This window comes from Rhea americana, unplaced genomic scaffold, assembly GCF_003343005.1.
Source record: "Rhea americana isolate MKP2758 unplaced genomic scaffold, rheAme1 scaffold_12, whole genome shotgun sequence".
In the NCBI taxonomy this organism is placed as follows: domain Eukaryota; kingdom Metazoa; phylum Chordata; class Aves; order Rheiformes; family Rheidae; genus Rhea; species Rhea americana.
Window position 1 is genome coordinate 9,652,266 of NW_028185261.1, and position 15,595 is coordinate 9,667,860.

Sequence of the window (15,595 nt, forward strand, 5' to 3'; positions counted from 1 at the left end):
TTGAACGCAAGAAAGCACTTCTTTGCTCTGAGGATGGTCAAACATGATTGCTCAGAGAGGTTGTGGAGTCTCCATCCTTGGCAGTACTCAAAACCTCATCGTCCTGGGCAACCAGCTCTTGCTGATTCTGCTTGAGCAGGGGGCTGGACCAGACGATCTCCAGAAATCCCTTCCAACCCCAACTGTTCTGTGCTTCTGTGAAAACAGACTCAGGATGTATTTGAGGAGCAAGAAAGGGACCAACAGCTGCTGCAGAGTATTGTCTTGTGATTATACCTACATTTTATACTCAGAAAAACCACCATATTTGGATTTGATAAGCAATAAAATAGCTTAATATTCATTTAATTTTAAACYCTGTGGTGTAAGTGCTCCTTCACACTGATAGGAATTTGTATTTACCCCAATCAGCTATAACGTTGGTACGATAGTGACATACTGTTTCAGCCGTTGCTTTCTTGCTTTTCGAACTGCATAGTACTATCTTTAAAAGTTCATCAAATACTCCTGTATTTTTTCTGGGTTTGTTCACCTTTCTGGTCAGAGAAATTATAAGTATTTTTCAGTGTTCTCTTTTGTGTCGGAAATTTCTATTAAATACTTTTACTCTCTCTTTTTTACACTTTTACTCTCTTAAAATACAATTGCATATTTCAGTAACTCTTTAAGTTAGATCAGTATTACCATATTTTTGTGACAAAATAAATGTGTTAGTTTTAATTAGTATTTGAATGTTTTTCTTTGATTGGTTAGCCACATGCAATCCCAGCAGTGTTGAGAATGCCTCTCACACACAAGATGATGTTTTCCACTTCTTTTTCCTTGCAATTTTCTCCTTCAACTCCACAACTTCAGTGATGGAGGAGGTCAACTTGTCAGTCAGAGCACATCATTGATACAGAAAGGTTGTTAAGATAATTTTTGCTATTCATAGATATCTGTGGGCATACATCTACAGTAAACACAGTAAACACAGGGAATTTACTGCCTTTCTAGAGACTTTTTTTTTTTTTTGTCTTTTGCTTCATCTGACCCTGTCAGAGGCAGAAAGGAGTTCTGCTTCAAGCATGAATCTAAGAAGAATTAGCTTTTCTTGGCAGCCAGCAAGAGAAGACATACWTACTGTTTCTGTGTTCTCATGAAGACTTCATTCAATAGCAAAAACTCCAAATTACCATCCAATTCATTATCACTTTCATTATCATGCCTTTGTTAAAGTAGCTTCCCTTATGGCAATAACAACTATTATTATCTTGCTGGGGAATGTTCCTTTAGTTTTGCTGGGCAGATGTATGGAGAAAATAGGAGGCTTGTTAGATATAGTTTACTTCTTACTAGTCACTGAATGTATCTCTAGTTTAAATAAAATGTTAATAATGATGCGCTGCAGTTCATTTTGATGTTGCCACTTATCTTTTGGGTGAAGTTCAGCTGCTTATAGTTCCTTACTGACATCCTGCTGTGAGAAGGTTGTCACACATTGTTTAAGTTGTTCCTTGTCTTCTGGTACAACTTGCTTATACTCATCTGTAAAATAGTAATAAGCAATATTCTTCCTTCAGGTTTTTACTGGAATCTTTGCAGCAGAAATGGTTCTCAAGATAATTGCCATGGATCCTTTTTATTATTTCCAAGTTGGATGGAATATTTTTGATAGTTTTATAGTCACCCTTAGTTTGGTGGAGCTTTTTCTTTCAAATGTGGATGGATTATCTGTTCTCCGATCATTCAGATTGGTAAATAAATTAACGATGATAATATATCTGCTAATGTACTATGTTTGTATTTTAACCATATCGTGTAACTGAAGTGTTATTTACATTAGTATATGTTACTTTTCTTAAGTGTCACAGGATGTCTTTGCAAGCAGGACTTTCAAAATTATTTCAAAATAATTTGTGTCATTAACACTAAATAGGCTGTGCTGTTTTATGGTTCAGAAGCAGCTAACTGTTTTGAAAGGGAAAGAGTTATAATTTTATTGTAATTGTATTAACATGGCTGGATRACAACACAGTGAAGTGTGCAGTTCAGTGCATACTGAGTGAAAATGTAAATAACATTCCTAGTCTTTTATCTACTTTCATATCTAACAGCTGGCAAAACACTAGAACTGCTCTTAAAATGTATACTTAAATTATATATATTTTTATATTACGTATATATATATATATATGTAATATATATATTATTTATTTAATAAATGTTTTTTGTTTTTGTTTTTCCTTTCCCTCAGGAAAAAAATGAATGCTTTATTTTATTAGAAAAATATTTTTATTTTTAAAGAGTAGTGGACTGTTTGAGACTTTCACTGTAATTTCTTTCACTTTCAATTAAAGTATATATTTTTTCATTATGCTTTTGTCTGAAAATAAAAATATTTTATACTGTTGTACTTTTTACTGGATTAGGGATAAGGAAGAATATGACCCTTTTCCTGCATAAGTGGGAACATTTGGATTAGAACTTACATTTGACTTTTATTTTCAGGCTGTGGACCTGATACTTTTTAAATTTGTTGAAGACCGTATCCTTTTGGAAAACTCTGTCCCTTGACAGTGTTTGAATCCTTTATTTTCCTTCAACAGAATCCTCTTTTTAAAATCATTATTTCTTCATGCATTTCTGCACATAATGGTTGAGATATATGCCATGTCAGAGTTCACTAGCCAGATGGATTCAACCAATGGGCTGTTGCATGCATATAGAACAGAGTATAGATATGCTATGCAAAAGATAGAAGAGAAAGGTCCAAAATTGATTAAGTTTATAAACTGGGAATTTTATGGAATTCCTGTTTCTGAATAAGTTACGGTTTTTGGAAACTTGTTGAAGCTTTTTTGGTATTGCAGAGACACTAGTCCAAGATCTGTTGCTTTCTCTGTATTTCTAAATCGTTTTTGTAACTATTACAAATAATGTCTCTGTGTTTTTATTTTTCAGTTGCGAGTTTTCAAATTGGCAAAATCTTGGCCAACTCTAAATATGCTGATTAAGATTATTGGCAACTCAGTGGGGGCTTTGGGGAATTTGACCCTGGTGCTGGCCATCATTGTCTTCATTTTTGCTGTGGTTGGGATGCAGCTGTTTGGGAAAAGCTACAAAGAATGTGTCTGCAAGATCTCTAGCGACTGTGAACTCCCGCGCTGGCAYATGCATGACTTTTTCCACTCTTTCTTGATTGTATTCCGAGTGCTCTGTGGAGAATGGATAGAGACGATGTGGGACTGCATGGAGGTTGCAGGCCAACCCATGTGCCTTACTGTCTTCATGATGGTCATGGTGATTGGAAACCTAGTGGTATGTAGTCAAAATAATTTGAGAATTCATTTAGAGAAAGAGTTGTAATGATTCCGATAATGGAGTTGTTTTTAGCATTCAATGTTTAATATACTTATGTTTTGTATGATTTTGAATTCATTATGAATAGGTTCAGAAATACAATTTTCTGTTTGTTAGGTTTTGATCCTGTGTGGTAGCATCCTCGCATTGGGGAATGGGCTCCCGCAAGGCTTGAGACTGTAATTCGTAAGATATGGGGCAAGGGGAAAGAGGGAGACAGAGAGGCAAGGAGAAAAACATCTTTTGTTCAGGTTCTTGCAGACTACTCCTAGAGAGAGTAGAAAAGGAGTTACAAGAAGTATGTTCCCAGGACAGAGGTTACCAGATAGCAAAAGAATTGGTGAAGAAATTGCTACCAAACACCTACAGATGCCTTTTCTTGTTTCCTACTCTTTCCTGTCAGAAAGGCTGCTTTCTTAGGCTCTGAAATTTAAGCCATTTTGAGTCCTGTCTGCTGGGAAGGAGAAGCAGATAATTCTCTTTGGGGAAAAAATGCAGATTAAAAGACTTCATGTTTCCTTCACCTTTTTTTCTTCCTACTTGTTAAGTACTTTCTACAGACATTTTCAAAGCAGACTAGATTTTAACTTCTTGAAGAGGAAAGTATCAGATCCACTCCATAGTTTATACAGTAACATATATCAGTTTGTCTTCTTAAATACGTATTGTGTTTGCAGTTAATAGAGTAGTGCTTACTAAGGAAGCCTTCATTGCTCTGTCTTTTGCTCTGCTCTTCTCACTGCCTACAGAGTTTTCCCATGGTTCTCATCATCTTAGGCAACTGTCAACAGCAAAAGAGATTTTAAATTAGCTGTCCTGGTGCTATTCTTTAGGAATAAAATTTCTAGCAATAGCAACTGTCTTTAAGTGAGTCATGCATTAGTACTAGTAAAATGGTTTTATAAAACACTGTCTTATCTGCACTGCTGTTATTCACAGTCATTCCCGTTAAAACAAAATAGCATGTTTCCATGGTCTGTTCTCAACTGCCTTCTTGTATTTTATCCCTGGAAATACCTTTTTTGGAGATATGCTCCATAATTTTATACAAGTATCTTGATCTTGAATCTTGTAATGACGGTAATTGTGAAGTTAATTGCCAAACAAAACATCCTCCTTAAAAAATTTTCTAAACCAGAAGAGGGAACTCTGTGGAATGAAGTGTCCATCTCTGAGGTTTTTTTTCAGTATTAGTTGTATCTTGATTTTATACTGTAACTTTAGCAGAGTTTCTTCAGGTGAGTAGACAATCTCTACTGTATTTCAGTGCTCTATTATCCAGTTCTCTTTCTGTTGTCCTGATGCATGGTTTTACCCTGTCATCTGCAGAGCTGCTTAGAAGAATGGCTCACTATAAAGAATTTAAGAACTGCCACTCTAAAAGTTCTTTGGATAGACTTTTCCTAGTACAAGTCGAGCTCCTGGTAGACGCTAGACTTACATAACTGAAAGCTATTGTATATTTCTTCTTGCCGGGGAAGAGGATGAGAGACGAGTAAGATTTGGGGGGCATTTTGAGTCACGTACAGCAAAATATTTGTGTGTTTGAGCCAGCCTCTCAGAAAGCTGTTTTCTGCAAAGATTAGTTATGTATTTTATTGCAGAGTGCTGCACTGTGCCAGAGAAGAAAATATTTTGGATCTGTTCAGTCAGTAGTAAATACACATTCATTTCTGACCTCAAAACTCTTCCAACAGACATTGACAGAAGAAGAGTATGCAAGTAGCTTCATAGTCATATAGCAATGTAAATCACAAAAAACAACTGCATTGGATATGGGACAGGTGGTGTGCTTACATTGTGTTTACATTTTATTTACTGTTTGATTTCCAAAATCATATACAGCAGAGAACAACAGGAAGCCTAAGTTGTTAATAATCGATGATAGAAGCAGTATGTGAATGAAGACTGAAGTGGGAAAATCCAACTGCATTGTCTTTGTCTTTAGGTATTGAACCTTTTTCTGGCCTTACTGCTGAGTTCATTTAGTTCAGACAGCCTTTCTCCTACAGAGGATGATAACGAAATGAACAATTTACAGACTGCTGTTGCAAGAATTCAGAACGGAATAGATTGTGTGAAGAGAAAAGCAAGAGAATGTGTCCAGAAATCTTTTTGCAGGAAACAAACTGTTGTAAATGAAAGAAAAGCAACAGATCAGTTGAATGATAAGAGAGACGGTTGCATTTCTAACCGTACCATCGCTGAAATAAAGAGAGATCTGAATTATCACAAAAAAGAGAATGGAACCACCAGTGTTGTAGCTGGCAGTGATTATGCATCGTTCATAAACAACCCAAGCCTTACTGTTACAGTACCGATAGCTGTTGGAGAATCTGATTTTGAGCATCTAAATACAGAAGAGTTTAGCAGTGAGTCGGATCTGGAGGAAAGCAAGGAGGTAGGAATTTCAAAATTTATATATATATATATATATATTTATATTTATTATATATATATATATTTTACAAATGAGTTGTTATGATCTTCTGATGTATACCAATTGTATTCTTTCATAATATGGCTTTTCTTGCTTAGAAAAGAAAGCATTTATGATTTCAGATTGTTGGAGTGTGCAGTGAGTGAACAAATCTAAAATGAAAGTAGAATGAAAGAGGTTGGGAAAGGCAGCATTATACAAAGGCATACTAAACCATTTATAAAAGAGTTTTTCAAAACTAGCTTTTCCAAATTCTTCATTTGGATAGATGAATTAGTATGTATGTACAGAATACACAGAAATAAAAGCTCTGTGTTCTGAAAAGACATACTGTTCTAGTATATAGTTATTAGATTTCTGGAAAGTAAAGTGCTATTAAAAATAAACAGTGTATACATTAAAAAGAATATTAGTGCCCTTTGCATCTGAATCTTAAAGCCCACTGAAATCTATGGAAATGAGCATTATTAGTACAGGATGAGCTATTGAGGTGCTGACAGGTGCTAATGAGAGCCATAATTGTTCTATTCTCTTAAAAGGATGGGAAAAAAAACAAGGGAACAATGGCAGTTTTTAAGGTGAATATCCCAAAGAAAATGAAAGAGAAAAATAGAATTACTAAATGAAAAATATTAACTTCTTGCTTGCCTCTGAGAGTTTTGAACTAGTCACTTCAAATTTAACTGCCTGACCTTAAACTGGGTCGGCTTTAGGAAAATAGTCACTTGTCAGAAGCAGGAGACTGAGGAGGGCAGCAAAATCACGGATTTAAGTAGGCTTCTGAGAGAGACTTTTCCATCTGCAGGCTGTGGCTCCTGTGCAGCCTGTGGGGGAGCAGGGAGCAGCAGCAGCAGAGCACCAGGCATCCCCTGGCACCTGAGGGCACCGAGGTCAGGAGGACAGTAGTGGGTGACCACTGCTTGTGCAGTCAGCCCTCCTCCAACCTGGATTGCTTTGGGTTGTTTTGCTTGCTTTTTTGAACCAGCAATGAATTTGCATTACTAACTTGCCTGAAAAAATAGGGTACTGCCCCTATTCTTTCCTGATTATAGAAATAAGCTTGTTGTAGCAAAATGTAGTTAGATTAAATTTAAATTTGGAAAACGTAGTAAGGTGAGTTTTTAGTTGTTTTTTGTATTTTTARCTGTAGAATGCAGTGCTGCAATGATACTGTACTTGCTATTTGAATGCTCGTTTCCTGAAACTTAATCTACTTTGCCTGCTTTATGGAGGTTCTGTGTGTTATCTTGACCTGTCAGTTGATAAGACCTTAGATGACTAAAAGGCCTCTCAAAAGCAAACAAACAATATTCATAAATATTCATAAAATGTTTTAAAGTATTAACTGCCCTTTTTTTAAGGAAGCTATGATTCCTGCTCAGTAGCTGCTACATCTTTTGTTTAATATTAAACTGAATAAAGGCTACTGGCCTTTGTTTTAGCATGCTTGAATAAATCTTGGTTTTGTGGAAAGAATAGCTGATGATTCCAGGTAATTTACTTTTGCTCTGGTAACTTTGTTAAATGTAACCCTTACAGGGAAATGTTTTTTAATCTTTTATATTAAATAATTGGGTAATAGTGTATGCTTTTTCACCTCTGATATTTGATATGAAAGACAAACATCAGTTCTTTTTTAAGATACAGTTATCTATTAACTTCTTCTAAGAACTTCTTTTTAACCCACTGCAATGTGAAGTCAGTAAGGATTAGCATAGTGCACATATTTCACATTGCAGACAGTAAGGAGATTGTCTTTCATTTTGTAAACAGATCACAGCTCTGACAAACAGTCTTGTCTTCCCTGAAGGTCCTCAGAGCATACAAGTGTTTGGTTTCACCTYGTTCTTGCAGGATTTGCCTTTAAACGGGAATAGGTTATATTGGAGATGTTAAAAAACTACGTTGTTTGGTGATCCTCTGAGAAGACCTTTGTGAGAAATGTAGATGAGATTTGTATCAGAAGATTGGTACAAGATAGATTTGAAATACTTTAGAGTACGATTACAGATGTATAGCTCTGCATGGAATTTGCTTTTTACATTGCTATATATCTGCTCCAATCCATAATGCACTTCATACTATTTGAAACATTTTTCTTTTAAGATACACGGTTAAAAAAAGAAACCACACTAATGATGATGTGAAAAAATGCTTACCAAGTTTTTCATCTTTGAGGCTGTATAACTGATACTTTTGTCTGTTTTGTTTTGCCCTGTGGTTACTTTCAGAAACTGTATCCTAGACATATATTTAGCATCTACTAAAGACTAGGGACAACCTTGAAAACAAAGTACAAGGATAATTTATTATTTTAAAAGTTTAGCTACTACTATTTAGAGGACTGTTASAGCTGTAGTATATGTAGTGTTGGTGTAGTTGTCTCTTCTTGTTAGGTTCAGACCCAGTCCAATATACATGTATAGACTTCAGATATTCTGCTAATTTTATCTTTTTCAGTATGTCTTTGGATATGCTTAAGTCTTTAATGAACACCTCTAAGCGTTATGTTTTGCAAATGTGTAACATACCTAGAAAAAGCATTTTTAAATAAGTAGGAGTCCATACTTACGCTGTTTCCAGAATTCAAACAACCTAGAGGGTACCATGTTTTGAACTTCATTGCATACAATTCTTACTTCTCACAGGAGTAAAATCAACCTGGATCAGTCAAGAATGCAGTTCTGGTGCTTTTAAACCAGGCAGAGCAACATGTCAGCACGCTTACACAGGTTACCTAAACAAATCATGCATACATGATCATTTTTAAAATGAACTGGCCTGCATGCTACTCAACTACAGTATATTTTTTCCCATCCATTGTAATGTAATGGAAACATGCACAGCTGTTCTGTAAGCTGAGTCCTGTGACTCACATCACAGCATGGTTGGGGGTAACCCCAACATGTTTCTCTTTGTTACATCTTTGGTATTTTCTGTACTACTTCTGTAGCATAAGCTGCATGCTCTGTAGTTTTTAATTATTGTTAACTGAATTATTAAGTGTCAAGATTGTTCAAGTTTAAAACAGATTAATAGCCTATGATTTTATGAAATCGTAAAGGTTTAATTGAATTTTTCTATTCATCTGTTGAAACATCTTTTTAGCTGTCATCTTATTACAGACATTTTCTGATTATGTTMATTTGAACAATGCCTATTAATATCTTAGCATACAAATAATTGTATGTGTAATATTAACATATGTTGTATTTTTAATTGAAATTTTCATATTTGTTCATAATGTTTTTATCATTTAAATTCCATTTTTATTGTATAAGAGAAGTTAAAACATAAGATGAAAGATACACTCATGGGAACAAGCAAACATCTTTTCTATACATATACATAGTTCTTTTGCTTTTATTAAGATATAATATTTTAGTTATATTCAAATCATGAAGTAAGTGTGTGCCTGTAGGATCAGAAGTTAGGAAAGCATCTATATCAGTTTTGCTCTTCATAAGCAATGTATGAATTGACAATGCTGAATACGTAAAACACAGACATAAAATATAATTCTAAGCAGAAATTTTATGCAGGATGTAAGTAAGTGTCTAAATTAATGTTGGTATTTTAGAACAATATAAAATTAGGAAGCTAAAGAAACAAAATTAAAAAAATCAAAGATAAGGCTAAAACTATGAAAATTATTGTTGAAAAGACAAAATGACTAGTATTCTCCAAAGCCTCTAAACTTTAGAACCGAAAATCAAACCTTAATTCTTCGAAATGATGTGCTCCCTATTCTCAATTATCTCTTCTAAATAGATGGCAGTCCTGCTGCTTGCTCATGTAGGTTTTTGTGCAGTCTTGCAATATATTCTTCATGCATTCTTTTGTGATATATTACACTAAGGGTTAACTAAGTGCCGTGGGAGGCGAAGGATGGACATTTCTCTCTTTTCTAAAACTGTCGTTACTGGAGTGGTTCAAAAAATCAGTTAGATCCTGCAAACTTTGTATATAGGAAAGAAACTAACTGAATTTTAATTAAAACAGAGCAGGGAAAATAGTACTCTGGTGGGAGTTCTTATTTGTATAATATTTTAATTTTAGGAGGAGGTTTTGGTGTTGGAAAAGGAAGGACCCCACAGAAATAGACTAGTGATGTTTAATTAAATCTTCCTGTCTTCAGGCTAAGCCCAGAAGAAAGAGGGAATGAGGCGCTCTCTTCTTGATATCAAAACAGTTGAGAGAGCCTCCAATCTGCTTTCTAAAGTAAACTACCCTTTTTAACTAAACTCTGTAATATCTGATTCTTCTAGCATGTATTAAATATTTACCTTGATGTCCTAAGTACACTGCTTCTTTCCAGTTTCTTTTCCATTTAGGATTGTTCATCTTTTAATACTGCTTATTCTTAAAAAATCTTTTTTTTTCCAAGTTGAATTCACATCATTTGTTCAAAATATATACTAATTAGCTTACAGTTCAAAGGATCCAGGCCACTTCATGTTGCTATTCATTTCCTTTAGTAATGTAACACAACATTTCTTTACTCCTTAAGAAGAAGTATTTTTAAAATTACTGATTACTACTAATTTGTTTTATAATGCTGTTCATAAATTCAGTGTACTCATCACTGCTGCAGCATTTTACACTCTCTTCCCCCCCACCCCCATATATATGTATATGTGTGTGGATATATACATATATCCACGCAGGTATATATTTATATATGCAAGCTGTCATGGAATGATGAAAGCAGCATATTAATAAACTGTTGTAGATTTATAGTGGTATATTCAGGTTCCATAAATTTAGTTACAGGAAAAGATAGGAGAAGAAGCGTTTACATAAGTATGAGTAACTTCAGCAGTCTATTCCAGATATTCAGTTTCTAAAGTAGCAGCAAAGTAGGAAATACTATTTAATCAGTTTTTAATAAAAGTTAATGTAGAACACATTCTCTTATTAAATTATTTTTACTTTCTTTTGCAAATATAGCAAAAAATAACGTTTTTTAATTTAATACCTAAAATGATTTCCTCTCTTTGCATTTTGCAATCAAAATCATAAATAGAGCTTGATCAGATGGTGCCTCTAACTTGTTTGCTGTTATGTCTTATATCTCTTAATCATGAAAGTCTTGCTAAATTCATGAAAATTATATTAGTTCTACAAAACTGAAGCTGTTTTACAAGGTGTGCTTACATCATTCCCTACACACATTTATTTGTGTGTCAGTGAATCCATTACTGATGTTACATACTTACTGGTTATAACATTGTAAAATGTCAGAGAATGCTGTGGTCAAAACTACTTTGACTTAGTTTGGTACTCATACACTGATTAACTGTACAATACACTACAGTCTTTCTTTAATGTCTCCAGAACATGATTTTTGCAAGACCAGATAGCAAGATTAAAAAAAAAAAAAAAAAAAAAAAAAAAAATCAGGCTTCTTATGTATTTGTTTTATTGCTTATGTAATTTGTGTCATTTTAATTATTTCTTCAAAAAAAATCCCTTTTTTTTTTTTTGCTGTCTGTTGAGTCTACAGGTATGCGTACCAGAGTAATGAGTAGTTTCAGAATACGCAGTGTAACTCATCTGTGCATTGGCAAAAAAGAATGCAAATTAATGCCAGTTGAAATGTATTTATCATACTTTTTCCTTTTTGAAACTTTCTAGTATATATGAAAAAGCATAGAAGTTGTTCATATGGTAATGATAGTTATGAGTTAAGACAGATTTAAAATTAAGAATTGAGATACGTAACCTGACTAGTTCTATGCCTAACCTTACCATGCAGCTTTCTACTGGGTGACCATTGTGCTGGGGGAAAAAATGCATGTATTTTGCCAATTTAATTTGTTTTATAAAGGTACTGAGCAAAACGTTCTAGTAATTTCTCACATCTGAATTTTCCTAATATGAATTTTCTTTTAGCACTTTTCAAATGGCTAGTAAGCAATCCCTACCTTGATCATATACCTAAATACGTATTTTTTTTCTTTGAGGAATATTGCCTAATACTTTGACATCACTTGCGGCACAACTAAAGCTCAAAAAAAGAAGAAATCCTTAAGTACTCAGTTTTATTGTAAAAATTGTCATATATACTAGAAGCAGTTAGCTCACATCATTCTGATATTTAAGATGGCAATGAAAAGAGTTGATAATTTTTTCGTCTTATTTTTATGTTATAAAAAACTGGCACTTAACTAAAACCAATCCATGAAAGTCTACTATATGTTTCTCTCTGAGACAGTTTATTCTTATAATTCACAATTCAAAGTATTTCTATCTGTCAGGATTTACTGTCTTAAGGTTTAGGAGACAGTTAAAATGAAAGCTGCTAGTAACTTGCATCATCTTGGAGCATGCATTATAATAGGTACTAGTTTAGATTGTAGCAAGAGAAATATATATAAGTGAATAGTAGCAGAATGCAAAATAAATAGAATATTTTAGAAAATCCACTTGATAATAGTTAGTTTTGATGAATAACAAAGCTGTACTGTAGTTACGCCAGAAATTCTGAAATTTTATGGAAAAGATTACATGATACACTTTCCAGTCTCTGGATAGAAAGTGAAAGATTATGCACATTTCAACAGCATTGACTGCTATGTGTGGATGTTTGTGTGTGTTCTTGACCACAAATATTGCTCTTGGTTGTTATTTGCACACAGTGTTGCATGCTTAATGTTAATTCCGTTTCTAAACATGTAAGTATCAGTAAAGTAAAACTACTATTATGGAATTTTATTTTCAGAAGCTAAATTTTTCTAGCTCATCTGAAGGAAGTACAGTTAATTTAGCTCTCTTTGGAGRAGAAAAAGCAGAGAATGAACCGGAACAAGCATTAGAGCCACAGGCATGTTTTACAGAAGGTACGTTTTACAGAAGATACGGAAATAAAATTTGGGATTAATACTTACATTTGAGTTGTCTGCAACAAGCATAGGCAGTGTTTAAATGAAGCTAAGCTTCAGGGAAGCTTTTTGCTACAGCAGTCCCAGATCCTAGACTATCAGTTCTTACAATTAATTTTGCCCAATGTAGATGTGCTTAGGTCTATGGAGACATTTGTGTGATACAAATTTAAATATGTGTGTACATTTTAATTTATAATATTTTAGGTAAATACTCAATACTATTCTGTAAGATTTAAGTGACCTGTTCTCAGTAGTGAAATCTGCGAGATAAATCCCTAGACCAAGTTCATTCCACTTAAATGGAACTACTCAGTTGAGAAGCTTGCATTAGAATCATGTTTACTCATTGTCCTTCTGTGGCATTAGAAGGCAATCCAGGGGATGCCTCAGATCTCGGGAAGGTTGAATCAAACAACAGACAGATTATCTTGAACTTCCAGCAATAATATTGGGCGAGGGGAGTGCATAAATATAGTGTAGGATGGCACAAATAAAATTAAATAGGATAAAAGAGAGCCTGCGTCTTTTTCAAGTAGAAGTCTAACAGCATACTTAAGTGTGTTTAGGTGATTTCATTAGTTTTAGTTTTGCATACCTGTATTCTTTTTGGGAATTACAACATGAGAATATTTTCCATTTTTTGTTATCACAGATTTTATCTTCCTTTTAAGTCATGATTAACAGAAAATCACTCAAAACAGAAATGTCCCCAGGTTAACTCTCCGACCCCTGTCAAATATTTATCAGCCATGCTTTTTTCTTAGTGTTATGAAGATGCCATTAGGGCTAGGGCTTTTGTCCTCAGAAAAATTCTTATTTAACTCATTTTTAAAAATAAAAATCGTTTGGGATTATGGTGTCATTTTCAAGCTCTTGATCAAAATTTTGCACTTTTGAATAGTTTAACATTATATTAGAATTCTTCTTTATTCTTATAATGTATAATGTCTAATAGTCTTTGGCATAGGGTTGATTTTTCTGTTACCCAGGTATTTTGAGTAATTGAAGGTGTGGTAAATCATCATAGTGGTAGTATTTTCATCTGAGCTGATGAAACACAGTATTACTTACGTGTAACACATGAACTCAATGACACTCACCAGAAAACTGTAACATTGCCTTTGGGACCCATTACAATCATGAAAACCTTGTTATGTTTCCCTATGATTAATCATTTTTAAAGAAATAAGGAGGCTGCTATTAGGTGAATGCTGAGGCTCTTGGGTTCTCCTAGAGCCTGCAGGCTATTGCAGGTAGATCCTTGAGGCCTCATGGTGAAATAGAGAGCTCCCCAAGGTGGGACTGAATTCTGTGGATGGTTACCACAAATCTGTACTCCATGTAAAAGTTTCTCTGCATTACACTTAAAGAACACTGTTATTTTATTGCTGTATTCATTTGGGAAATTATTATGTTTTCTTGAAATTATCTTGAATCCATGCAAATAGAATCACAGAAAATGCGTATTACGACAAAATAATCTATCTGTATCCAGATTAAATATTGGCATTGAAACTGCATTTAGAATGTTTTGTACTTCTTAAATTCCATACAATTCTATTTTCCAGTATTTTGACATTTACTTTGACTTTTTACTTACTGCTTGTGTAATTTCTTGTATCAGTTCAATAAGAGATTTTCAGATTTGAGGGAAAAATGTTTTATTGGTGGATAAAGAMGACCGTTCTTATTGTATTACTTCGACCAGGAGTCTGGAGCTTACTTTTTAGCATCTAAACTGTCTCAMAATCTTCAATTAAATCCATTGTTAAAATTGTAATTATTGAGTCATGAAAGAGGTAACCTTAATCAGTTCTGCAGCATACCTCATTCCGTAGCATGGTAAGGGATGTTTACGTTTGTGCAGTTTATTTGAACCTTAGATTAGCAGCAGAAGTCCTTTTAAAAGAGGCTGCTAAACTCTTCAGTAGTTCGTGTTCTTTATTTCTACCTCCTAACAATTCTATTGAGTCTTTGTTTCTCTTCATATAGATGAAAAGTGCATGTGTAAAAATATGTTTGTAAATTGTTTGTGAATCTTTTGATATTTGTGACTTTTTTGATTCTAGGCTTGATGGAGCATCAAAGTAGTAGAAAAATTAATCTGAATGTGAGTTTTCCAACTCTAGAGAATCAAATCAGAAAGGCTTTTAGTAGCATCCAGTAATCTGACTTATGAAGCAAGAACTACTTAATGCTATTTTTATTATTTTAGAAGAGTGAAAATTCTGTCACATAAGGATTTGTAATTTTTTGTGTTGTTAAGGCTGTGTACAGAAGTTTAAATGCTGTAAAGTCAGTGTAGAAAGTACAAAAGGAAAAATGTGGTGGAACCTCCGAAAAACCTGCTACAAGATAGTAGAACATAACTGGTTTGAAACATTCATCGTCTTCATGATTCTTCTCAGCAGTGGAGCTCTGGTAAGTAGAGAATGTGCCTGTAGAAACAGCACCTTTAAAAATCATTTTATCGAAGATATGTTTATAGCACATCTCTGTTCATTAGGAAGTAATGTCAGTGTTGGTTTGAAAGAGAGCTTGAACTAAGTTCTGAGAATATTTTAGGTAGTGCATATATAATAGCCATTAAAATTCTGATGTCAGATTACTTTCTGCAGGTCAATTTTTGGTGAATATGATGTGATGTGCATATGTGAGRGAGCTCGTGAAGAGGAGTACATTTAAAATCTTGTTTAAGTAATTACAAAAACATGGAAAATGAATTACGTGTATTAACTGGAATAGTTACTCTACTGTAAATTAAAATTGTCCTCAAAGCAGTACAAATACTGAATTCTTCCTGTTTGAAATTCTTTTTCTGCTTTAATTTTAGTTTGTCAGTATCTCTAGACTGTTATACAGAGATCCTTGAATTCCTTTAAACTTTTTACTGAAGATGGGTCATTCATACATCTGTTAAGCATTG

At 33.9% G+C, this 15,595-nt stretch overlaps 1 protein-coding gene across 2 annotated transcripts in view; it reads left to right on the top strand.

Annotated features, from left to right (window-relative positions):
• Positions 1-15,595, top strand: part of LOC146600632 (sodium channel protein type 2 subunit alpha-like) — a 53,070-nt gene that overhangs the window by 18,505 nt on the left and 18,970 nt on the right. For both annotated transcript variants that reach the window (XM_085323691.1, XM_085323702.1), the window contains exons 14-18: positions 1,563-1,736; positions 2,944-3,300; positions 5,291-5,743; positions 12,507-12,624; positions 14,936-15,090. In XM_085323691.1, the coding sequence (XP_085179817.1) occupies positions 1,563-1,736; positions 2,944-3,300; positions 5,291-5,743; positions 12,507-12,624; positions 14,936-15,090 (1,257 nt within the window). The remainder of the gene's footprint in view (positions 1-1,562; positions 1,737-2,943; positions 3,301-5,290; positions 5,744-12,506; positions 12,625-14,935; positions 15,091-15,595) is intronic.